Below are 27,739 nucleotides of genomic sequence, written 5' to 3' on the forward strand. Positions count from 1 at the left end.
TCACCGATTTTTCCTCCGATTGCGACATGGGATTATTTTCGAAAAATTATGATGTAATTTTTTATAATTTCTTTTGATATACGGGCTTACTATCTGCAGCGCCATCTATTGGAAAAAATACAACTAAAATTTGGACCTCGGGGGGCGGGGGGATTTACGGCCCACCACATGAATTTTCTGCAAGAATTATTTTTTTATCATTTACCGTTTTCCTGTTATAATTTTAAAAAACAGTCAGTATTTTTCAGGACACCCTGTATATAAGATGCGCTATTCGTGAGGGGACATTTAGTACAAGATGATTAGAAATGAACCATCACTTCCCATTTATGAAATACATTTCCTAAAAGTTGCCGTTAAACGTCCAAGCTCATCATCGGCAAAATTTAAATGCATTCATACAAAACTTCTTATCCATTCTTCAAAGATGACGTTTCGGAAGTTCTTATATGCAGTACACATAAAAAAGTTGACACCAGGGTATGTGCCACTTTGTTTTTATGATTTGTCCACAAAAAAAATGTCCACTTGAATTTACATTGATGCCCGAAATCTCCTCTTTTGTTTTTTATACTTTCAACAGGTGGCGCTGCAGGCGATGCCGTCAGGGGAGCAAACGCAGTCGCTGCAAGGTTTGCTGAGAGCTGTAACTTTGTCGTTGATTTTGTAGTACTTTCCGTACACGTTACATCCTGCAAAAAAAAAAAAAAAAAAGTTTTACTTTTAATTGCAAATTGTTTTTAGGACGCATATCTTACTTCCACAAATAACAATTTAATAACTTCCATATATCGCGGACAGATACAAAAGGGGGTGATGAGAGCGATCGCTCCTCCGGCAATGTTTTGGAATTGAAGCCCTAAAAACGCAACTGTAGACCATCTTTGATGATGACAGAGGAAGCAAAGGGGTACTAGGGCTTTCCTCCGGTCGTTTTTCGAAACTGGAATTCAAAAAACGAGATTTTTGACGACCTTCGATGATGTTAGGGGATTTTCGAAGCAATCATTCTGAGTTATTATGAAGTTGAAGTTCTAAAAACGCAATTTTAGAATACCTTCGGTAACCAAAAAAGGAAAAGGAGTACGTTTGGAAACCTCCTGCCTCCCCCTCTTTGTCTAAATCTCTACTTTTTAATTATTTTTAATAAAAATAATGCCGCTATCCCACCCCCCAAGCGTATATGAATTTGATACGTAGAAAGAGATAAGTAAAATAATCAATTGTCCCCTTCTTGAAAAAAATTCAGATCTGCCCATGCGGTTAAATTTCTCTATCTTATCGAGGAGTGCCCATCCCCCTGAAAGCGATGGCACCCCCAGAAATGCTAACCAGGGAATCACACGACTTAAATAAAAATGAAAAAAGTTTTAAATGGTTCGAAAGAGCATATTAAGACACTTTTTTTGACCCATAAATCATTCACCCTCGATCCGTTGTTTTCGAAATATATGGTCTTTAAGTCTGCCGAAATATTAAGATAAGTCGCCAAATTAAAAGAATTGGCAAAAAATTGAAAACACCACGTGATTTCACCGTCTGAATTTTACACGACAACTCATTCCCGTTTTTGGTCACCTGCAAAGAGTGTGAAAGTTTTTTTCATATTTTAGATTTTAATCCTTTATTTGTGTGTGTTACATTAAAGAATCCTTATCAAGCCTTTGAAGTGGAAACTAGAGATCTTTTTCCAGAGGAAAGACAACTTAATAATGATATTAAAGGTAAATTTTACTATTTCATTCTTGATCATCATATCATTTCAGAATGTTAGTGTATCCTAAGTGTGATTTACTTATCTTAAGCGTGTTTTACTTAAATAATTTAAGTGATAATTCTTTTTAAGGTATTGTGTTGCAAGTATATCTTAATAATCTAGGAGATTTAATATGAATTGGTATACAAAGCAACCTAGTTTGGGCTCATATATAGAAAGTAAAAGGGATAGTTTTTGATGTTGAAATAAAAGGATCATGGATTACGGTATCAGTTATCATTTAAATATATATATATATATATATATATATATATATATATATATATAATATCAATACATGAAGGTTTATTATCGAAACACTGTTAGAAAGGAATTTAACTTTTAATTTGAAATCGAAAAAATAAATAAATAATTAAAAAAAAAGGATTGTAAATGTCAATGATATGTACTACAAAATTATCAATATTGGAAACAACATCTTGGATATAGGGAACTAGTTGTTTTTATTCGCTTAAAAACTATTAATAAAGTCAACGCTCGTTGTAACAACTCCTGTCGTCCGAACAAAATCGGTCATTCCAACTAAAATCTGGCTATAACGTAAATGCACAGCATAATGTATGTTATTTATCCATTTTTAAAAATACTGGAATAACTTTTAAAAGTTGTGCTTCATGTTAAAAGGGAATTAAAAGACAAACAAAATAATAATTTTTTGAAGTTTTTAAAATTTGGTACGTTATAGAGTACTTACATATAACTTGAAAACGATAAAATACATTGAAAGTAACTGATAGAAATCAGATATTTCTTAAATTAGATACCTGGTTTGCTTTTGCTTTGTTTGAGATCTTTTAAAATTTAGTTTATCCTCGTAATTAGATACTGCAGAAGACTTCGGACCCCTGAGTAAAGAGTTAATGTAAAACATCTTACACATGCCTTTGCTAATTACCCCCCCCCCCCAAATGGAAATGATATGTCTTTGTCAGATTAAGATGTTGAATTCACGCCGTACCTTCCATTTCTCACAGAAATTCGCTAAATTTGACGACTTTATTTAAAATGTCGGCAGACTTTAAGAGCTTATTCAGTGGAGTACCTAGCATGGGTGACACCCGGGGCGGAAATTTGTGGTGTCGCCATGTACCCCCCAGAAAATCTTCGAATTTGTTGTATTAAAAATGTATTTTAGCTATATATTTTTCAAAAATTTGCAATTCCACTACGGGTGTCGCACCTCAGACGGGTGACACCCGGGACGGACCGCCCCCCCCGTAGTGACGCCACTGCCTTATTAATATTAGACATTTCGATACCAGGGACATGAGAGCGCAAAATTTATTTGCGTATAAACGTGTTTTCTGTCAAATGTTACATATTTAGATTTATTTTTTACACACTTAAATTTACACTATCGTGTGGTTTCCTGGTGAGGAGCTCCCCAAAAACGAGACCCCCAAAAAAGGGACTAAGGGTCCTTAAAGGAAGCCTCTAAAAATTTCAATGCTACACCCTATGCCATTGCTCCCTCTCGTAACGACTTATGGAATCTTGCTGGAAATTTAACCATGATCTATGTCGTTATTCAGTTATTCCCTTTTACATTTGAACTAAAGGTCTTTGATAACCAAGAAAGCATGCTTCTCTCGTTCAGTAAACAAAATTTCAATTCTAAGAGTGAAACATTAGTGAGGTAAATAAATATATGAATAAAAATTATGAGCGGGTGAAGAGAGCAGGGGTGCCCCGATGGGAAGTCACTGCACTGTAACAAATTTCGGAAACGTTTCTGGATATATCGGAAACGTTTCCGAAATAGTAGGAATCCTTCATCCAATAGCGAACTCCTCAATATTCAGAAAGCTTTTTGTTATTTCAAGATATCTAGAAGCGGAAGTGATGACGCAACGCTTCGAAACCTATTTCATCCTTCCAACCAGGCGCCAATGAGTCGGAAATAACGAGAACTTCTTTTTTTCTTATCTATGGTTGCTGCAGTCAGCAACTGTTTAGCATTGGATTGCTTGTTATTTCATGTCTAGAGAGTAATAAAATGTGTCGAAACTAATTTTACGCCTTTGCATTTTGGACTGCACTTGATTTTTTAGACGATGTACGCAGCTATTAAGTTATTTAATAACCATTTGCTTCTTTACAATTTCCAATGCGACCATAATTAGATATATATTGTGTGTTCAAGCGTGAATAGTTTCAACACCCGTGTTTATACTTAATGAAACGAAACCCTTTGGATTACTTATTCAGTTGTAAGTGGAGGTACTTAGATTTTCTTCCGCTCATGTTCACTTGTAAGTATTAATGAATATTTTAAAACATGTTGTTATATACATTTATATTTTTGTTGATTTGCATTTGATGAGGCTCCAATTGTAACTGTTTTTGGGTTTATCGAATTAATTTAAAGTTATCCTACATATACCTATGTGCGCGGTGTACTATTTGTTGTAACCAACTGAAACTGATTAATTACGCAAAAGAAGTAAGATTTATATTTGAGAAGCAATCACAGAAAAGTTATTTCAAAATACTTGGATGTACATACATTTTGGTTCAAAAAGAAAAAAAAATCAATTTTTTAATTCATTAGAAATATGGTAATGCAAATATTTTCTAGTATTGTAATATGCTTCACAAAAAATGTGCCGGTATAATTTATCTTTTTTTATTATAATTTATTCATTCATTTAAAAATATTTATACCATTAGAAAATGACCATGTTATCTATTAGTAAGAACATAGTTATGAAATTAATTCATCTGCTTATTCATTTTGTTAAATGTGGTTAACAATAAAAAAATTCCTTGACATTAGTTCCGAAAATAACATTTCCTTCGTGGATATACTAGTTTCATGTAGGACAGTCAGGAGGAATGAGTCAGTGGCAAAAATGGAACAGCTGCATTTACATGCTGAAATAAAAAGTAATATTATTTCATGTCATCGTTTTAAAAGTGATCAGTTTTTAAATACTATGTTATTAATATGCAATGCACATATGGTGAGAGACTGCCATTGACATTTTCAAGGGGTTGCTTTTTTTAAGGTGGGGGGCGCTTTATATCATTTCATGGATGCACCATCACTCTTATAGTGTGGGGGGGGGGGACTCTCGTATATATGAAATGGAATAATCATGTAATAGAGTTCAATGTTTTAATAAATAAAATATATAATGCATTTTGCGCACACTCTAAAAATAAAATCAGTAACCTATTTTGATTAAGTATTTATATTTGTGATAAACTGGAAAAGGGCAAGAGCAGAAGAATAAACCCGAATGGTTCCAGCAGGGGGACTTTGGTGTCATATTTAAATTCATCAATTTCTCTGTTGGTACTTTTCGGTACACTTTGTTCTTCAAAGAAATTGACTTGACGTGAACGAATTTCGGAACGCAAAGTGTAGGTAAGTTCTGTCAAATTTTATCCGAAAATAAAAGCTATCAAGTTTGATACAAGATATGTTTTTAAGTTCTGCATTAAAAATACAATATGTTGATAATTTTGTCTTGAAAATATTGAGAGAAAAACTGAAGTTTCATATTGTTTAACAAACAATCCCACTTTTGAGAAAGTACTCCCCTTCCCTCCCCCGACGATTTTGTGATTATGAATGAAACTACTATATTATTTCATAAATTTTCAAAAATTTATAACTGTGCATATGTTATGCTGTTAACCATGCTATTTGTCATTAGAAATTCAGAAAAAAAAAATCCACGAATGATTCTAAAATTGCTTGTTTCATTGCTCTTAGATATGAAAGAATTGAAACTGATATGGCATGTAATACTATAGTAAAGAATTATTTTTTAGAAAAAATCACGGAAAAAGGATTCCGAAATTCTCAGAAACGTTTTTGAAAATTGTTTGGAGAATTCCGAAATACTCGGAAACGTTTTCGAAACTTTCATGAACCACAGCTGCACAGAATACTCAGAAACATTTCTGGAAATTACGGAAAGAGGATCCCGAAATACTCAGAAACGTTTCTGAAAATTATAGAAAGAGGATTCCAAAATACTCAGAAACATTTCTGGAAATTATAGAAAGAGGATTCCGAAATACTCAGACACGTTTCCGGACATTACAGAAAGAGAATTCCGAAATACTCAGAAACGTTTTTGAAAATTTCATGAACCGCAGCTGCACGATATACTCAGAAACGTTTCCGATTTTTTTTTACAGTGTGTGACCCTCCAAAATTTCCTTATTCGGCAAAATTATAACCCTTCGGCGAAATTTGGAGTTCCATTCGGCAAATTGAGAACTTCAGCTCTCCCAAAATTTAAGTTCGGAGCCCCCTGTACGAGTGTGTGCGCGCGTGTTTGTAAGTGTGTGTGTGGGAGAGGGGGAGGGGGGGGGGAAGCGACGTATGGATCTTGTAGTCATGCGGTCAAAAGTGCATTTCCTCCAGTTTAGAAATAGGATTACTTGGCCCGTCTAAGGCTTTTATCTTTAAAAGCAGCTTCCCATTCTGAAGTCAACATTACTACTGAATGTCAGACAATGCTTTATTTGAATGAGTGATTATCATTACTGCTGCCTTTGGCCCTTGATGAACGTTACAATCAAGCAGACTTTTTGGAAAGCGAAAGTGATTTCTTTTTTTTTTTTTTTTTGGGGGGGGGGGGGGGGTTATTAGGGAAACTAATGTACCATGTTTCATAAACGCAGTAACGTACAAGTCATTCAGGAAGTGTTTTATCCTCAATCCCTCTATTTTTAGTTGCCAAACGTATATTTTAATAGTATTGAATCTATTTGCATAAAATGAACACAATCTTCTCAATCTTCTATTTTTACGGAAAAACTAAGGAAATAATAGGTATGGAAAACTTTTAAATGATTCAAAAGTTTTTATACTACTTGGAGGTATGTAAAATCGGGTCATAAATGGGATGTGTGACACAAAAATAAACCATTTTGATAAATGTAGTGTGCCACTTTGATTTAGAAAACGAAAATTTCTAAGTGTTTTAACTCACCATTTTTACTTCCTTTTATCTGAGTATCTTTCATAACTCAAGAACGGTATGTCCTAGAAAGTTGAAATTTGGTACGTAGACTTCTAGTGAAGTCTAGTTGTACACCTCCCATTTTGGTTGCATTCGGAGGCTCCAAAGGGAGTCTTTTACACCTTTTTGGGGGATATCATTGTTAATTTTAATGCAAACTCAAGTGGTGTTATAATTTGGCAAACAGTTGGCAATATATCGCCAAGCTTCTGGTCGTCAAGTTTCGTCGCCAACTTGGCGACAAATTTAGCGTTTTTGTACTTCCTTTTACAAAAAAGGAAGTATTGTATTCGCGAAAAAATTTTCACTCAAAATTCGGCCTTAATTTCCATATTGCTTACCCCCGAATTAATGTTGAGTTTTTTTTTCAACCCGACCACACGCGGATAAGTGCCTAGAAACGTATAAACACACGAAATATCCATTTTGACATTCCTCGAGTTAATACAACGACTTTTCTCGTGACGTCCGTATGTACGTATGTATGTGCGGATGTGCGTATGTATGTCGCATAACTCAAGAACGATATGTCCTAGAAAGTTGAAATTTGGTATGTAGACTCCTAGTGACGTCTAGTTGTGCACCTCCCCTTTTGGTTGCATTCGGGTGTTTCTAAAGGGGTCTTTTGCCCCTTTTTTGGGGGAAATTATTGTTAATTTCGATGTATACTCAAGTGGTGTTATAGTTTGGCAGACACTTGGCGATACATCGTTAGTCTTTTTGTCGCCAAGTCTTGTCGCCAAAGTGGCGACAAATTTGGCGATTTTTTAAAAAATCTGGTTTTAATTTGACCACCGGTGGTGATATTTAGAGAGTAAGCTATTGAATCACATTAAAATTGCCAATAATGGGAAAATGACATTAAAATTGGAGTAAAGTTAAGTCATGTGATGCACTCATTAGCTCGTTTAGTCACAACATCATAAGGCTTCTATGATTTATGTTGGTTAACAATATAGGACGACAAATTTCAGCAAATCCAGATCAGAATTAAAGAGCTTCCAAAGCTGCATAATGATTGGATCATACAATGAATTGTGTTCAGTATTACCACGCTATTTTGTAAAATAAAAGGTATAAAACTGATACTATACCCTTGCCCGCAATGCTACATTTGCCTTCTAAAATTAATTTAAAAAGTCAATCTCAGTATTACAAAATATGTAGTGTAAAATTAATCCCCATGGCTCTAAATTAATCTAAATGAATGTATATACTATTTACAAAGACTAAGCGATTGCATTCTAAAAGAATTGAAATAATTAGCGATTATACTGGAGATTATTCTTATGCTATGTTAAAATGGCAGAATACAGAAATGTGTCAGTAAAAAATAATAAAATAACCATCATTTAGTTATTATTTTTTTTAAACTGTATCTAATCCTTCTGATAATTACCAGAAATTTTGAGGTTTCCCCCGAGTTCTGCCGGCAATTCTCCAACAACCACATTCGGAAAAGTATCCAGCTCGACATCCGGCCCTTCGGTCACACCTGTCGTCGTCGGTAGAGTTTGTATCACAGGTAGAACAGTGCTGATTTCCTCTTCGGACAGGGGCGAGAGAGACACTTTCGACGGCGGGAGAGTGATGCCCTCATCGAGGACTTTTCTCACCCCACTCGAATTGTCATGAATCTCGGCCGATTTGTTGACTGGAATCTCAGTGGTGTCTTCTGGCGTCGTCGCATTGGGGTCGAAGACGGGGTTGAGTTGAGGAATGCTTTCTGTCGTGGCGGCGGGAGGAAGTGTAGTTTCGACGAGTTCTTCGCCGGATAGAGTAGTTGGGAAAGAATCGTCTGTTGTAGTTGTTTCTGGAACAGCTATTGGAGTAGTTGGGAAAAGCATCACTGGAGGTACTGTGGACGCAATTGTGGTTGTTGCTTCTTGAAAATAAATATAAATATGTCAGCCGTAAATTTATTGATATAAAATGATTATTATTTAATTTTTATAAAAAACTAGCAAACATACCCAGCGTTAAAATTATCAATTAACCAACGTTTTGAAGAACAAAAATTGTAAATTACTGTAGACGCGTGATTCGGTGTTACAAGGAACACCTTTTTCAACGCAAAGAAGTGTGAGCTTCTGGATGAAAAGTCAACCGAGAAAAGCCAGAATCCAGAATTCCCTCAAGCTCACACTTCTTTGCATTGAAAAAGGTGTTCCTTCTAACACCGAAACACGTGTCTACAGTTATTTACAATTTTTGTGCTTTATAACGTTGGTTAATTGATTATTTTAATTTTCAGCACAAAGGTATTTATTCGTTAAACCCAGCGTTGCCTGGATTAGTAATAATATTGAAAAACACTTTATACTTTATTTATTTTTAGCTGTGCCCCGCGGTTTCCCCCGTGTTAATAAGACAACAATGTGCTAAAAAACTGTTTTAAGTGCATCACGCTATGACATATATATATATGTATATATATATATATATATATATATATATATATATATATATATATATATATATATATATATATAGTAAAAGTTTACACACTCTTATCCACATCGTTTCTTTCCGTTAAATAAGAAAATCGAAAAAAATCAATAAATAATAATTAAAGAGCCTTGAATTATAAATTAATTAATTATTTAAATGAGCTGGGTAGCATCTGCTAATAATCTTCGCGTCCGGGTTCGAGCCCGGATCCCCATTGTTACTGGTCCAACGCTTTACCGACTAAGGTATTCGAGCAACAACAGTTGGAGCTATTAATGCAAAAAAAAAAAAAAAAAGCATCATTATTATTTTGTAGTAAGTTACCGCCCTAAGCCAGGGTTAAGGCAGAAAAAGCGCGAAACTGCAGTCCTCGGATGGAATAACTGAGCTGGTGGTGTATTTTTTTTGTGTATCATTATTATTTTTTATTTTAATTTCAATTTATTGCTGCTCCACTCTTATTAGTCATATAGCGTGATGTTATACAGCCTATAGCCTTCCTTAATAAATGGAATATTCAACACAAAAAGATAATTTTTCAATTCGAACCTCTTTTTTTGCTTACTATGCATTATTACTACTCTAGTATGTGTTATGTGTGGTTTGCCTCGAATATGTTGTTTTAGTTAGTACACTTATTGCAATTTTTTAAGTGTGATTGCTAATGATCGTGTGACATTTATGTAGTTAAGCCGAAATGAGCGTTAAATGCTCATTTATCCATTATTGCTTCGAATTTGAAATAAATGAACGAGTTAGGTGTTATCGAATAGCTTGTTTAAGCCGTTAAAGATTACTAAATGCTGAGTCTATGCATCAAAAAGTAGTTATTTCTTCGTAGTTTGAACCGTAAAACTTTTCTAATTCGTCGAAATAAGGTAATTTTGATGCTATGCTTGATACTTATGAAATCGATATATGATTTTGAATTCAATATTATCTATTTGTTACAATATCTATATGTATGTAGAGGTCGTGAGAGCAAAAAATAACTTGATAATGCATAAAATACACCGCAAGCTCAATCATTCCTGCAACTTTCTTTAAAATATCATGTTCTGCTATCAATCTTTGAGTTGAACCGCACTATTTCGTCGATCACTCGTCGGGTCTGTACAAATTCTACATTAGCTGCCAGCTTGTTTGGCTCTCTTGGCCCCCTTAAGAGTTTTCTCGCCTGCAGCTCAATTACTTACTATTCCGGGCTGATGAGTGCTAAAAAGCACAAAACGGCAGCAGTCCTCTGAATAAATGGCTGAGCTGATGGTGTATTTTATGTATTTCTGCCTCAGCCCTGGCTCAGGGCAGTAACTTACTGCAAAATAACCTAAAAATGATACTATGACTTTTCATTTCCTTATCAGGTTTCTGATCTTCAAGGAAAATAATTTGAATTTATTGACAAAAAATCTACCTTCATCAGTAGCCGGAGTAGATATGTCAACGTCCATACGATCTATATCAACTTTGTTTACATCCGCCTGTGGATAAACTTCTGGAATATCTGACAAACTAGGATCTTTAACTGGTAAACTTGATTCCGCGACTAGTTTGTTCACAATGACAGGAGGCTCATACTTTGGGACATTTTCAGCGGGTCTCAAGATAGGGCCGTGTGGTAGAGGTTTCCACTGGTTGTCAGATGTAATAAGAGGCGGCCGGATCTCTGGCATAATTGGCACTGGAACTTTTTGAGGAATAATAGGCGGTCGAATGTCTTGACTTGTAGGAACGTTCCTTTCGGCTGGAACAAAGGGAGGTCGAATTTCTTCACTTGATGGTTTAGTGTCTTCCATGTCAATAGAATCTTCTTTGATTCCTAAATGAAAAAAAAAGGTTTGGTATTATTATGTGAATTTATTAATGTTACATCTGGTTTTATTCAGGAAGATATCAATCCATGTAAAAGGCAGCCAAGAACAGGAAAAGTAGTTACAATAAACAACTGAACATGCAACAAAAGTAACAATTTAAAATCAAAAAATCTGTAAATTAGAGGTTTTCAGATTTTACAACAGGGAAGTTGCAACCTATTAAATGTTCATATTTTGGCTATTGGATATTGTTTATTGACCCTCAAAACTAAAAAATTCACCATCGCCGAATTTTAAAACACCGTGATTGATTTTTAATGAATTTTTCAAAATCCACGCGCAAAAGTGCGCTCTTCTGAAACGTCACGAGCCTACGTCACAGGGCGCTAATGGGCAGCCTTCCGCCGAAGATCCCTTGTTTTCGCTAGGGACACTTTGAGCGCGCTGATATTTTTATTTTTTAGAAATTCAATAATCCTTTTGAACACACTATGGAGGCCGGATTCGTTAAAGCACAATCTAAGTAATCTTCCTCAAGTAACATCAATGATGATATTCGAATATTTCCGAGAGGATGAGAGGTTTCATATTCCAGAAACGCGAGGAGTTGAATGCGAGGAGATAAGCCTTTTACGTTTCGTCTTCGAAGTCGAATGCACGTCCTTCGGCTTCTCCCCTATCGGAAGAGCGCATGACGTCACTTCCTATGCCATTTGGCGTCACAAGCACTTGAACTTTAAAAATTAATTTAAAAAAAACTACTTATCGTATCGCAAAATTTTTTTCATCTATGATGTTCATACATGTTATTCTATCATATAAAAATAAAATTGAAAAATCGAAAACTTCCCTATTGTAGTAGAAATAAAGAGAAAGTCATTTCAGGAAGTCCATGACTGATCGCGAAAAACAAATAAAGCTTTCCGATTAAATTTTGTTTTTGATCAGTTGAGTCAAGTTTTGAGCAGGAGAGGAAATGAGCAGCATTCATGTTGCCAGAACCGCAAATTAAACAGGTACTAGATGTTAAGATACCTATCTTGTGGAGGCGCTCTGAATTTATTAATGTCAAAGGTAAAATTGAGAATCTTGCATGCTGATCATGTAATTGGTGAACTAAATTCAGTATTTTAAATTAAAAAAAAAACTGATACGTAGATCTGTTTCGTAGGAACTTCAGATAAATACATTGAAAGTTAAGGTGTCGAAAGGTTTCAGTTTTTAATTTTAAAGAGGAACATATTGTAGTTCTTGGTTGAAATCACAGATTGTCGAACTTTTCCCCCCTCGAAGACCAAATACCAATTTTTGAAGTGATAACTTCTTATGGGAGGGTAAACCGATTTGTGATATAACGCGCGTAACGGCGCAACTCTTGTCTGGCATTCCTTTCGTTCGCACATACGACAGAAGCGCGCATGGTCGGTTTTGTTTCTTTACTCTTTGGGTCAGCTTTAAGCGTTAAGTGATAGTAGAAAAAGTAATGAAACTAACACAAGATGGATGATCGTCGCAACATAACGCAATCTCCTAACGAAAGGTGAGTTTAATAATACAATATAATGCCAATAACATTGTAAACAATATATATTCAAAACAGCATTTAATCTTTAAATTTGTTTTCAAAACAAAAACATTTTTGCGATTAGTCATACTAAAATTATCTCGCTTCATTCTGGGTTTTGACCTGTGAAAAGGTGTACATAGTTAGAACAAACTACCGTATTACTCCGCATTTGACGGCATGCCGCGAAATATGAGGGTCACCAGATTTTTAACAACCCTTTCCTGGTCCTTTGCTTCGTGCCGGAAAAAACAAGGTTAAAAAAAATCAAAACGAAGATTTTAATGTTAATTTTGCTTCTGATCGAGCTAAAAATTGAGTATCGTTTCTACAATCTAAATTACAATTACAAATGATTAATAAGTCAGAAGAAGCCACACTACAAGTCACGAAACTGTACTTGATGCAGTCTTTGCAAGATTTTTAGATAACATACAATGCAAAAATTTCGTTGCTTATTATAGCTACCATAAGCCAATTGTTACTTTCATAGGATTAAATAATGATAATAATTTAATCTTATCTTATCTGAAAGTTATCACTTCTGCCTAGCGCCCCGTCACGCACATTTTTTTTTTTGGTTTTCAGAGACCTCTTCATATAGAGATCGTTCGAAAGGAAGACAATGTAACGCATTTACATTTGAATTCCGTAAACTGAAACGGAAGTTGAAGTTCCACCCGTCTTCTGAAGTAGTTGAATGAAAACAAATTGTATGAAAGTGTTCCGTGAGAATTGCAGTTTAAATTTAAACTAAGAACTGTTTTCTATGTCCTAATTCCTTTTGCAATCATGCAAGATTTCCATTTATTTTTCTAAATTTCACTGCGGCTATATATTAGCAAATCTATACCAAGTGTGTAAATTTTTACAACTTGCAAAGTACATACAATATACCAACAGCCCGGTATCTAGAGACTGCAGTTTCGTCCTTGTTATGAATTCATTAGTCTGGACTGGTGAATAACCGAGCTGGAGGCAGATGATATCTAATGGAAGCTGAGAGTGCCTACAAAGTGGTAGCTAAAATAAATTTAGCTTACCAATGAGAGTTCGCAGCTATGGTTCTGTATAATTCGTAAATTGAAGGCAAAGCTTGGGTATTAAGCAGTAAGTTACCGCCTTTAAATAAGTGTAAGTCAATTGGTAAACGTTTAGAGATAATATGACTTAATTTGGATTCAGTCTCATAAACCCCCAGTTAATTCTTATGCACCCTCAGTTCTTTCGTTGATGTTGACCTCTCCTCTTGCAGGTCTGAATAGACTCCTAGAGCTCTATGTGTTACACTGTGGGAACCGATGGTTGAAACGAACCTAATTAAGAGAATACTCAGTCTCGGTTTAACTTTGTGTTTTTAGTAGACTATTTTGTATGAATTCCTAAACTTTAGCGTACTTTAATAAGATTGTTATGTATCTTCAAATTTATCATTAAAGTTTTCTTTTTTTCCAGAGTTAATCTGATCTGATTCGCGCGCGCGCGTTAAAAATCTTTATGACTCATTCATTTTATTCAAGAATTTCTTAAAATTAGTTTATATATGATTCACTCAAATGTTCCTTAGAAGTCTTTTTTTTTTTTTCCGGCTGTGCACCAAGTCGTGTTATTACTAATTCAGTTCTCTAAATTAGTAATACCACGCGAACTGGACACGATATTCATGGGACTATTAATGGAGTAGCAATTGCATAGTTTTTCAACTATATTAATTCTACTTCTGTTCGTTTCGTGATGGCTTACAAAGTATTAGCGATCTGCCGGATCGCGAAAAATTTAGATCGTCGCATACGAATCATTCATACCTAGATCCGCGAACATGGAGTAGGATACGACGGACCGAAACTTTTTTACCCGATTTAATCACGGTCTAAGTGTAAAATTTGTGACAAAAGGTATTCTCGGAAGAGTAAAGGCACAAAATCTTTGAAAAAATCATCTACAGTCGAGTCCCGACTTACGCGAGAGATGCGTTCCATGACCCCTGGCGTAAGTCGAAATTTCGCGTTGTGGAAAAATATATGCATACAAATTTTTTAGAAGCATACCAAATTCTTTTAGACACTTATAAAACCACTTCAAACTGCTTTAAAGCATTCCTCAACTATACATTACAGTTTCTTGCATAAAGAACTGAACCTTTACTGTATTTAAAAAATAAAAAACTGTTTTATTCAACATGAAATACTTTAAGATGCACAAAATGAATGATCAACGGGAAGGGAAAGACATAAAATAAAACAACACGGTACATATGTAGTCATAATAAAATGCTGCACTATAATAGTACTGTACAATAGATACGATAACAATAATTAAGAGCTAAAAAAATGAAGATAGTGATGATTTATGCTCCATGATCAGATCGTTATTCTTTTTAAATACGGTTTGCTTCGCCTTTTCTTTCATAACGTTTCAATTTGTGGCAACATCTCCTCTTCCTGATCTCGTTATTAATCCACAATACAAGAGCAGCTTCCATTTTCATAATATTTACTTTGTAAGACTGCTTGGCAAGTTTCAATATTGAAACTAAGTTCTGAACTTTTACGGATATCTTTTTGTTTTGACTTTTAATTGTACGTATGGAAGATTCACTCATACTTATTGTCGCGTTACCGTCGACGTTTTGTAGTTGCTCAAGCATATCGAGCATCTTAGCCTTTTTTTTTCTAATCAGAAACTTTCTTTTTCTTACCATCTTCACAAAACTTTAGATGAAGGTGCCACTAAGGTGCCATTATATTTCATCAACTTTAATATTTAGAACGAAAAAAATAAATAAATAAATGAAAGATGCTGCGTTGTTATTTGATGCCTAACAACGGGGGGGGGGGGGGGCGATGCGTAGACTAATTTGGTGTGGGAACTTTCGCTGTCAGTGGTGCTTAAAGGGATGAAATTACATTCATGAAATCAAAATTTAGTAGCAATAACAAAATCGATATTTCCTTCCAAAAAAAAAAAAGAATCGTGTTGTGGAAGAAAAATTCGCGTTAGCTCTAAAATTCGCTACTCGTGAAATATTCGCGTTATAGCCATTTCGCGTAAGTCGAATCGCGTTGTAGCGGGAGTCGGCTGTATAGCGAAAACATCATCAATACGATTCATTCGTAAAAGAAGTCTCCACTAAGAAGATCAGAGGGGAGACTCGGGAGGAATGGTTTTGCGCTGCATTTATGCCGAAATAAAAGCATGAAAAATTATTTCGAGCTTGTTCAGTAGATTTAGCAGCAATGGTCTGGAGCTGCAACATGTACTGGACAACCTAGAAATCATTTTTTACATTTTATTTGGACTTATAAATGCAACTGTCTCATTCCTTCGGACTCACCCTTGCCGACGAAATTACACAGCGAGAAACATCTTTACAAACGGCAAACAGAGAATTTATACTCACGTTTTCCGAAGAATGACTAGAAAAGCCAAACTGAAGAATACCACAAACCTCAAATTAATAAAATCGGTTGTTTAATTGCTGAAATTGTATCTTATAATTCTTATGAATAATAAAAATTAATTTAAATGGAATTTAAAAATATTTTACAACATCTATGTAGAATTTCAAATTTGCAATAAACATAAAACGGATACAGATACAGGTCTTTATTTTCCCTCTGATATCCACGGATACGGATCGGATATCGAACGCATTACTAGATAGTATATACAACTAGATGAACGGTTTACCTCTTCTTGGCAATTTTTCAACATGTAGGGGAATGTGGGGCAAAGTGAAATAGGGGGGGGGGGGGGGGCAAACTGAAATGCAGAAATATTTTCTCTGTTTTTAGTGCCACTTATCGGGTATTGCTTTTACTATATAGTTACACATGTAGAATATTTCAGTCAGTAAAAAGTTACCCATGAAAATCATAGAATATGATAATAGTACAAGAAATTTTGAAAAATTGATAATCATATTGTAATATTTTGTTTATCTCAAAAATGTATTTCTGTTATTATTAAATGATAAAGTTCTTGTTATTAACATTTTAAATATTAATTGAGATCTACTGATATTCGTTACAGTACTTATTTGTTTAATATTAAGCCTATTTGTGTTAAATACTTTGTATTGTTAGTCAAGTGCATGCGGGTAAAAGTGGAAGGGGCAAAAAAAAAAAAAAAAAAAAAAAAAAAAAAAAAAAAATTAAATAACTCCAGTTCATTCACTTAATCAATCCTCGATCAAATCACTTAAGTATTTATTTATTATTTCATTTACATTCTTTCATTTAAAATTAATCTTTATATTTATTCATTTATTCACTTACTTTCGTATTCATTTACTATTTTGTTCACTCATTTATGTTTTCTTATAAATTAATTAATTTATTTATTTACTCGTTTATTGTTTCATTTTCTTGTAAATTATTCATTCATTCTTGTATTTACTCATTCATTTGGTCATACCTTTAATAACCGAATAGGAAATATTTCGTTAGAAAAATATTTTACTCTCCACTTTGCCCCATGAAAAATAAGGTTAAAAATTTCCACCTTTTTTTTGGAAGTACAAATTTACTGCCAAAAACAAAAATAAAGTTTCAATGCAAGTTTTAATACAAAATGTATTGTTCTTTTTTTATGTACTGGAATTTTCAGAACAAATTTCTAATTTGTTCGTTGTGAAAAAAGTAAGAAATTTTAACTTTTACTTTGCCCCACATTCCCCTAATTATTGCTAGCTTATTGATACCCAGATACGTATTGTGCCATTCTGACTATGGTTGGGGCAAGGCTAACCCGGCAATGTACATAATGGTTGAATAAACTTTCTGTAACCTTCAGAATGCTGACAGGTAAGCTACTATTCATGCTATTTGTGAGAGATTTTCGATTGCAAATTTCATTGTAGCACCTTATTTTACAGGGTCGTTGAGGTAAATGCGGAAAATGGGACACAAGTATTAAAACTCTTATAAACGCAAACAAAAAGGATTTATTTTGTACACAACTTTGCAATATTATAGAAAATATGTTATAAAAAGAAATTATTCTATATAGCCGCCGTTAGCTGCCACCACTCGCTCAAGACGTGACCGGAACCGACCGCATGCATGTTTCACCTCCTTCCTGTCCACGTTGGGCACCACCTCAGTAATGGTGGCTCTCAGCGCGTCCTTGGTATTATGAAATTTTGCGTTAACCTTTTCCTCAACTACGCCCCAAAAGTAGTAATCGAGGGGATTGCAGTCCGGGCTGGAGGGTGGCCACAAGTCGTAGGGCACATTACTGTGATGCCACGCTTGGGTTCTTCTCGACTTGTGGGCTGGCGCTGAGTCCTGCTGGAAGACATAATCTCTTCCGGCGGCCACCATGTCCATCCAGGGCTTGACTACCGTTTCCAATACGTGAATGTATCCATCGGCGTTGATTCTGAGACCTTCTTCAAAGAAATGAGGTGGCATAACATCCCCTTCGCTGCTGATAACCCCAAGGACTATGACCGCTGCTGGAAATTTGGTGTGCATGACGGTGGGCACTTCTGAAGCATCCACTCAACTGACCTGAAGGTAACACCTGAAGATAACCACTCAATAATCTCCTTTGGGGATTTACCGGCACGAAGGGACTCAAGGATCGCTGCTCTTCTGTCTTGTTCCTGGCTCATGTTGTTGCTTGTTGTAACGTGTCGATATGCGCGCGCCTCGTGACGATATGAACTACACATTAGATAACCTATTCGCAAATATGCACTCAACAACCGCTAGAGGGCAGTTAATAAACAAATTCCGGATTTACCTCAACGACCCTGTACATCAACGTTTGATGTGCAGTTTTTAGAGAAAACAGAGGATTTAGGAAAAGTTTCAATAAAAGCCTATTGTCCGTTTTCCACGAGAAGGCACTTGACCCCTCCTTCGTCACGTAATATCCGATGATCCTACTTCGCTGTTTTCGGTCATAGCATTTGTTGTAAAAGCAGCACTTTTTAAAATGTAAAAATAACTAAAATGACAACAGACAAATGAAGCAAGTGATCTAAAAGATATTAAGACAGTTTTGTACATTTAAATGCAAGCCCAAGTTAAGGCTGTCAGGTTGTTTCATTTAGAAGCGCGTAGATTGCTTACTGATCAACCCCGCGTAAAATGGAACTCTGCGGTCGAGGAGGTGGGGCGAAATGTCTTTTCGTGAAAAACGGACAATAGACGCTCTTTGTCTACTATAAACAATTTTTAGGTTTCGAAGATGCACAGGTATAATTCTTCCAACCAGGGCTGTCTTAAATAAATATATTTTTTAAAATCTCACCACATGTTACTCTAGGACAGCAGTAACCGGGAAGGTATTCGAGGATGCAGGACGGTTCTGGAGGAGATGGACACTGCTGCACTTGACACAACGGATGCCCGTAGAAGCATCGGCACATTTCGCAAGGGTTGCTCTTCACTATGACTTCGCCACTATTGTAGTATCGTCCATCTACGAAGCACACGTCTGCAAGAAAACCTCAAAATTAAAATAAAGAGAAATAGTTTTTAAAAGTTTTTTCTATAGCTTTCTTTTCTTTATTTTTCCTTCTATCTCCTCCCCCCCCCCTTTTTTTACCGAACCCATACTGTTTAGAAAATGTATTTTCCAAATGATCATACTCGTAGTGTCACGAAACTAAGTTCCTAAATAACTTCTGCCACGCAGTGATAACAGATACAGTCAAACTCGTTTCTAACGAGCCCTGATTTAACGAGAACCCGGATTTAACGAGGAAATCAGAAATACTTGGTTGGTACAATGTTAAACCTATGGGAGCATAACTCGCTTTTAACAAGCAAACCCCGCTTGAAGCGAGCAATATTTTTGTGAATCGCAAAATTCCTATTGACTTCCAGCTCAGCTTATCCTTTTTTGGCAAATTTTCTTTAACACTCCAAAGTCAACCGAAGTTAGTAATAAATCATGAACCCCGAGAACAAGTGATGACAGCACTTTTTTAATTTGTGGAGTAAAGAAACATAAAAAATTACATATGTGTGTATACGTGTATTCCTCAAAAGGAATGACATAAGAAAGAGACATTCAGACAGTTCAAAGCAAAAGTAACCAACTTATTTGGAACTGAACAGTGATTAAAAAGAAGAAATAAAGCAACCATGATGAATTTTTATGATTTTTTCCACGAACTCACTTTTACGAGCACTCGGTTATAACGAGCAAATATCGCGGTCCCTTTGCACTCGTCATAAGCGAGTTCGACTGTACCATCAAACTAACTTTAACAACACAACATTTTTTGAAGCAAAAAAAAAAAATTAAATTAACAAACATAAATGAGAACCAACATCTTACATATACAGAACTCTTTGGACAACAGTGTTGTCGTTTGACGGACTTATAAGTTTTCCCACACATGTACTGGGTGGCCAAGATCAGTGGTGTGCACAGTGGGGGAGGGGATACCTGTTGACCTGCCCCTGAGCTGAAGGGAGCCTGAGATTTTTAAAATATGGGGTGAAATATGGGTAGGAATGTAGGGGTAAACATTATGGAGGGGGGCGCGTAAAAGTCATTTGTGACGGGCCCCAAAATTTTTGTGCACGCTCCTGGCCAAGGTTAAAACTTTTCTTGTAAGGGGGGGGGGGAGGCACCAAATTTTACCAGGATCAGACCAACAGTTTGCGAATCGGGTCCTGCCTACGATGTGTATTAGAGGTAAAGTGTGCTTTTTTTAGATGTATAGAACTTTAGATTCAAATAAAACACAGTTAAATGGTGTTAATTGCCATGAATTTGGCTTTAGTCGAAAGATGATTGGTTCTTTACCATTTTTAGTTAAATTTGATTTCCGGCATGTGGCCATCTCGGCTGGCTCCGAGAAAGTCCAATCGGGAAGTCCAATTTTCTCACTTTTTACAGCAATGGAGGCTGTATGTTAGTGATAACGAGGCGAATGTTCTCTTCCAAAGCGTCAATCGTCTGTGGCTTACCGGTGTAGACCAGGGACTTCACATAGCCCCACAAAAATAGTCCAACGGTGTTAAATTGCATGATCTTGCGCGAAATTATTCGTTCACCAAATGTTTCTTTCAATAAATCAATTGTGACACGCGCTGTGTGGCATGTTGCACCGTCTTGTTGTCGATTCATGATGAAATGGCAAACCAAACTAAACACAAAACAAGTGACTGCTATCAAAATGGCGCACATATCAAACAGTGTTGCCAACTTAAAGTTCTGTACCTCTAAAAAAAGCAGTCTTTACTTGAAAAACTGATTTTATACAACTCATCAAATTTTGAAGGATACATGTTGGGTTACTTCCCTCTTTATGTATGCAATTAATGCAAATTTTATCGCAATGGGTTTCTCTTAATGCCTCCTTTAGTCTCAAATGTAACTACTTAGGGTCTGGTGGGGTAAAGTGGTCATAAAATCGTAGGTTTTCAACTTTGGTGGATAATAAATACAACAAATAATTTAAACACCTCAACTTTTTTTGTTGTTATTTTGCATTGCATTAGTAAAGAACACATTACATTGAAGTTTAGAAAAAAAAAAATTGATTTAATTAGTTTTATAACACTTTCTTTTCCCTTTGTATTTATGACCACTTTACCCCATGGGATGGGGGAAAGTGGTCATAGTTAAAAATAAATGCAAAACCGTATTAAATAACCCTAATATTTGTATATTTCAGTTATTTTTATGGTTACAAGTATATGCACTAATATATGCGCGTATTCACGAGTATATACGTGTCGTGTAAACATGAGTAATCACGTTCATATATGAGTAGATACCGTGCATGCCTGAGTATATACATGTATAGTAGACGTATATACGCATATATGTACAAGTGTACATGTGGGTATATACATAACTGTACATAAATGTATATACGGGTATACACGAGTTAATTCGTGGATGCATCCAGTGCGTGTTTGTACGTGTCTACTCACGTATATACACGTATATATGGAAGCACGAGTATATACGTATGTATACGTGTAAACACAATTATATACCTGAAAAAACGTATATACGTACATTTATGTGTCCGTACATACTCGTCAACCAGTACATATATGTATTCACGAGTATATACGCTTACATACATGTATGCCTACAGAGTGAATCCAAGCTCTTGAGCAAAAATCTAAGGGGTGTGAGAGGTGAGGATAAAAAGCAAAGAATAATAAGGAGTTTATGGTCGTTGACGCGCTACATGCACACAAAGCCAGAAACTGATGGATGCAAAACAGGTCACAATTTTTTTACACAAAGATGATTTTACTCAAAATTTAGTTTTCAAGAATGTTTAGAGCACTTTTTAAAAGTTACGGCCCGTAGTAGTTCTAATACACGCATCGCAACAAAGGCGCAGCGACGGAGGAAAGTTTTTCAAAAGTCTCGTTATTAAAACAGAGAGTGCTTTGTGATTGCGACGCATGCATTACAGCTGCAGGCCTCAAATTTCTTCAATCGCTTTAAAACCTTACAACCTAAAATGTTGTGCAAAATTGTCTTAGTGTAAGAAATTTGTGACCTGTTTTGTATCCATCAGTCTTTGGCTTTGCGTGCATGTAGCGCGTCAGCATTGTGTTTGTGACCATATGTTCCTTGTGATTCTTGCTTCTTATCCTCCCCTCTAACACCTGGTAAAAATTTTCCCAAGATTTTAAACTAACCCTGTATACTTGCATGTCATATGCTTGTATGTAAGTATCTACTCGAGTACGTACGTGTATATACGTGTCTACCTGAGTATATAAGTGTTCGTATACATACGAGTAAAAGCAAGTATATACTTGTATAGTCGAATGTATATCTGCATAGATAAAAAATACCCATATCGCAGATACCCATATACGTATTTATTGGTGCATTTATGTGAATACGTTTGTATACGTGCCTACACGAGTATATGCGTATGCATACGTATATACTCGTATATTTAACCCCATTTACGGTAAAAACAATACATATTAAGTGAAATTAATATTTAATTCATATCTGCCTTATAGATAACTCTTAAGTGACATTAGAAGAACAATAATCGTTAAGCCTAATATTATGACCACTTTACCCCATCTTACTGAAATTGTTCTAAAAAATGATCTAAAATATATTCAGCTAACTGCTAATGAGTAAGCGATCTTAAGACATGTAGGAAGCTTCCTGTGCCGTCAATCTGTTCATAATTCTAACAAACAAAATTTCCCGAAAAAGTTAAAAGAGGTGTTTAGATTTTTAAAATTTTCATATTTACACAAAATATTTTTTTTACCAAATAAAATTTTGCCAGGTTTGGAAATTTTGTATTCAAAATGTAGTTTCTAACTCCCCGAACCTAAAATAAAATTTTCACATTCATTCGAACATTTATTTCCAAGCTATAGTCATTTATTTGACGTATGACCACTTTACCCCATTGACCACTTTCCCCCACCAGACCCTACAGTTTATGGTTACTCAAACAATAATTAGACTGCTACTTGTAGAGCTAAAGAGGAAAAGACAGCTCACTTCATTTATCAACAGAAACTTAATATTTATCATCTGAACCAATTATTAAATTAGTTTTCAAGTTGCAGTCTAATGGACTTCACTGATTGCTCTGTGAAGAACGTTTGTATTTATTTATTTTTGTGCACTGTGAAGGAAAGCTGCAGTAAATGCGTTTAATATTAATATGACACCAAGTTACAGTCAGTAATATTTTTCCAACTAGCCGCAAAATAATTAACTTGTCATAAAAAAACAGCAAAATAACTAGTAACTAAATAAAGTAACTGATTAGAAATTCAAGATTGATAAAACGTAATATTTATAACCATGAAAAAAAGGGCAAGGGATGCCAAATAAAATGGCAGGTAACCGAAATTAAAATAATGCTTTTATAATTACTCTTCTTTTGTTTATAGATGTGCTGGCTAAATTTTTTGAATATTTTTTTACAACATAAGAGATGGATTTGCTGCGTGAAGCGATAGTTAGCCGCAAATATGCGTATTTTGCAGAAATGGCAATGAATGGTTTATTTTTAAATGTGAGTAAACAAGTATTTCAGCTATATTTAATGTAACGTCTTTCGATATTTTTTAAAAATGGCATAAAAATTGTTTAAGAAAAATTTCATGTACAAATACTTTACAAAACAACTATAGATAATACATCACTTTGAATTGTTTCAAAAACTATGCATTTTTAAAACAAACTTTTTTCCACTTTTCTTTGTGGATTATATAAATGCAATTTTGGCTTAAAACCGTTCAATTTCAATTGCATTACGTTCACTAATTTCAACCCCAATTATTCATAAAGGATAGTTTTATACATGAATAATATATCTATCTATCTATCTATTCAGGGGAAAGTGGGGTAAAACCGGGACCCTAAGGTTTACAGGCTTTCAGAGATCACAGTTTTTAGCATAAAGGAACAAAATTTTGCAAAAGTATGCACTACTTATCTATTAATGCAACCACAGTTTCGAAACCGTAAGTAGTTTTTTTTTCTAATTTTTATAATTTTTTTTGTAAAAAAAAAAGTCATTTTACCCTGTTTTGCCCCACTTTGCCCCACTAGTGGGGCGAAACCGGGTAGACATGTTATTGCTATGGGAAAATAAAATTTTTAAAAGTTTCCACAAAATTCTAGTTTTATTTAGTGACATATGTTAACTATTGTCATAACATACCAGAATAAGTATAAAAGGACACATATTGATGAGTTGACAGTAAATTTAACTGTCTTTACCTTTAATTTTTTGGTGTAATATAAGGCCTATGGACACCAGTCGCAAGTAAAATAGTTATCTTCCTCTTCGGCTCCTGAGCAGCAGCTTTCATAGGCCCAACGACGACATTGGATGCATTGGATCCATTCCTCACCACCCTTGGAGTCCGAATAAAGCTCTTGCAGTAAATGCAGGCAGTATTGTCATCCTCTTCACTGGACTCATCCCTCATTTACTCCTTTTTTTCTTTTTTTGGACGCTTATTTTCTGTCTGTTCCTTTTCGGCACTTTTATAATGTTGTCTTTTCTTTGATTCGTTTATCTTTCTTTCTGTTTTTTTTCTTCCGTCCATCTTTGGTCTTCTTTCCATCATTTTTCTTTTTCTTTTTTTCTAATCTTGCCTAAAGATGAAGCTTGTATGGGGAGCCCGTCAAAATGACAGTTTTTCCTTTTCCTCCCTGTCCTCCTTCGACTGCGTCTTTCTCCGAAAGTATGGGAGTCGTACCCAGTTTTCCCCTCGGTTAGTAGCCGGTTTTGCCCCACACGTACAGCTTTCATAAAAAATGCCCTCATATGACTATATAGAACTCTACAGACAATTACTTAGAATGATAATGAAGGTAATTAAATGTTGTACAAAGAGAGCTACATACCTTTGCTGTTGCAGAAACAGGAACGTAGTATAATCGGTCTAGTTTCGTTCAAAAATTTTAAGCAAAAACCACTCAAACAGAATTTTCTTCACAGGAACGAAAGAAGCTAGTCTATTACGTTCAAATTTAATGGCCACTGCTTTTTCATCAAGGTGGAAAGTAGTTACTCTCTTGTCTACGTGATTGCAGCGCTTACAGAGGCTAGAAGGGGGTACCCGGTTTGCTCCCGACTTCCCGGTTTTACCCCACTTTCCTCTATATATCGTCGCCTCAGAGCAACAGTAAGACATCTAATTCCAGGAATAACATTAAGATATCCTACTGTTGCTCTGAGGCAACGATATATATACAGTTGGATCTTGATAACTCAAAGCTTATAACTAGAATGTTTCTTTAACTCGAAGTTTCTATAAATTCTCGAAATTGTTGTGGACATTTCTCATAACTCGAACTACCGATAACTTGAACCTTTTAGCTGTTCCTTTGGGACTTCGAGCTATCGAGAGCTGACTGGATATATCTATATATATATATATATATATATATATACCGTTCCGTTTTAACCTGCAAGACCTCTATTTTCGCAACCGTTAGTCCTAGATGTATACTTCCAATCGCAAAACGTTCAAAATCAGATGCAGAGTTAAGATATTGAACGTTTGAAGTAAAAATAAAAATGGATCAAAAAATACAAAATTTAACTTTTTATACGGGCCCTAGATCCCCTAACTAATGTTTAGAAAAATATTCTTCATTGAAAACTATTACTGAAACAAAAAACTTGACATTTGTGCGACCAAAACTCAAGGTGATATTCACTTTCAAAGCTTTAAGGGACCATACAGAAGACGAGATTGGAACTCGCTCTTTCAGAAGAATGACAGGTCGTCAAAGTAAGAAAAACAAGGCATTTATATTTTTCATTGCTATTCAAAAATAAATGCAAATGTAATGCCGTGATACGCAAAACCTGGAACAATTTGAAAAACCACACTCTATTTGCACATATCATTATAAACACTTGCTTACCGCTATATTTCCCCCCAAAAGGTGTTATTGACGGAGAGTGAAAAGTGGTCTAAGTCACAAAACGCTGCGTTTCATATCTCGGTGAATATTGGTCGTACTAATTTCAAACTTTTTGTGTTGGAATTATTTTTCAATGGATATTATTTCCCTAAAGATAAGTGAGGGGACCTGGGGCCCGAATAAAAAGTTAAATTTTGTGTATTTTGACTCATTTTTATTTTTACTTCAGATTTTCAATATCATAACTCTGCATCTGATTTCGAACATTTTTGCAATTGGAAGTATACATCTAGGCTTAACGCCTGCGAAAATAGAGGTCTTGCAGGTTAAAGCGGAACACCCTGTATATAAGTTTTTTTTAATATAAATAATGGCAACAAAACTTTGGGAATCATTTTGTCAATGTTCAAAACATTAAAAGTAAGAAGTTGGAAACGAATGAATAAATGAATTACCAGTAATTTCCCGTGAATCTTCTTCCGATTGGGGAGGCTGTGGTACTGGCATGGGTTTTGGGATAGGCTTTTCTACTGCAGGTCTGCCACCGTTATTCTGAAATCTTGTGTTGAGTTTCCCGCCAAACTGTGAAAAGCGACGATCAGCAAATTCAGAATCTGAATCTTTATTTGTGTCTTCTGCTCTGAAAAGTTTTCCTTCTTGATCAAAATCATCGTTATCAGAAGTCACGTACTTTTGAGTAGAGGGATCTGTAAAGGATTTAGTGTAAACTTTAGTAATGATACTAGCGGATTCAGTGGGAGGAGACGTTTGTATTGTAGGAGTTAATTGTGTTGAAGTTTGTGAAATAATTTCGTTTTTGTGATCAACTTCTTCTGCAGACGATCGTCCGACTACATTGTCAGGATTTTTAGATTCGGAGGTTTTTCCATCAACTTTAGTTTTGTTTTCACTGAGAATAGCGGAAGAATTATTTACAATGTCAGATCGTTCTGTGGCTCCCACATCACTATGTGCTGTTGTTTTTGTATTTTGCGCATTTGGAGAAATTTTGGACGTGGATTCTCTCATCGGTTCCGCATCGTATAGATCTTCATAATCTTCTGACCATTCCGGATGGCTATCTGGTCCGAGTCTATGCAGTTTTTGGTGTGGATTGGTTGGTCTTCGATAATCTGGGCGATAACCGTAGCCAGTCTGACTCTGGAATTTTCCTGGTGGTACTGGCATTTTTACAGGTGGTCGTCGAATCGAACCTGTTGGTCTGTGGTTGGAAATTTCTACAAATGATGTCTCAGGTGGAGGTGGTGCTGGCGTTGGTCTAAAACGCAAAGGTGGTCTTTGTCTAGTGCCCGTTTTTTTATGGTTGTTTATCACTACAGGTAGTTCTTCATTTGCAGTTGATGGTCCTCCTTTCCTGTTATGTGATGGTCCATGATTAGAAAATATCATTTCTGGTGACTTAAAGCTGAGACTTGGTAAGTCAGAGGTTGAAGTTTTCAACGTGGTTTCACTCGGCGTCGTTCTGTAGCTATTATCCATTGTAGTTTCTTCAACTATTAGTTTTGGAGCCGCAAGATGAACGGATGATTGTGCATCTTTGCTAGGGACAGTATCTACTTTTGAACTCGACGAATATGTTTCTGTGGATGAATCCTCATTTAGAGAATTCTTCGACTGAGTAATAGTCCATAAAAGCTCAGCAATCTCTTTTGGTATTGATTTAGTTGTTTGGAAAGGGTTAGCTGAATAAGTTGGTTTTTTGTCATTTTTGTAGTTTAGTGTAGTGTACTCATCCCTTCTGTTTCCGGTAAAGGTTAACGTG

General features: G+C 35.4%; 1 protein-coding gene across 1 annotated transcript; it reads right to left on the bottom strand.

Moving 5' to 3' along the window:
* Positions 1-425: 425 nt before the first annotated feature.
* On the bottom strand, positions 426-26,534 carry LOC129229746 (calphotin-like). Its single transcript, XM_054864115.1, has 6 exons — positions 26,412-26,534; positions 18,850-19,035; positions 17,645-18,034; positions 10,625-11,029; positions 8,159-8,641; positions 426-692 (listed from the first exon to the last, which is right to left on the bottom strand). The coding sequence occupies exons 1-6, from the start codon at positions 26,461-26,463 to the stop codon at positions 577-579; spliced, it is 1,632 nt and encodes a 543-aa protein (XP_054720090.1). The 5' UTR covers positions 26,464-26,534; the 3' UTR covers positions 426-576.
* Between the last annotated feature and the right edge of the window lie 1,205 nt (positions 26,535-27,739).

This window comes from Uloborus diversus, chromosome 9, assembly GCF_026930045.1.
Source record: "Uloborus diversus isolate 005 chromosome 9, Udiv.v.3.1, whole genome shotgun sequence".
In the NCBI taxonomy this organism is placed as follows: Eukaryota; Metazoa; Arthropoda; class Arachnida; order Araneae; family Uloboridae; genus Uloborus; species Uloborus diversus.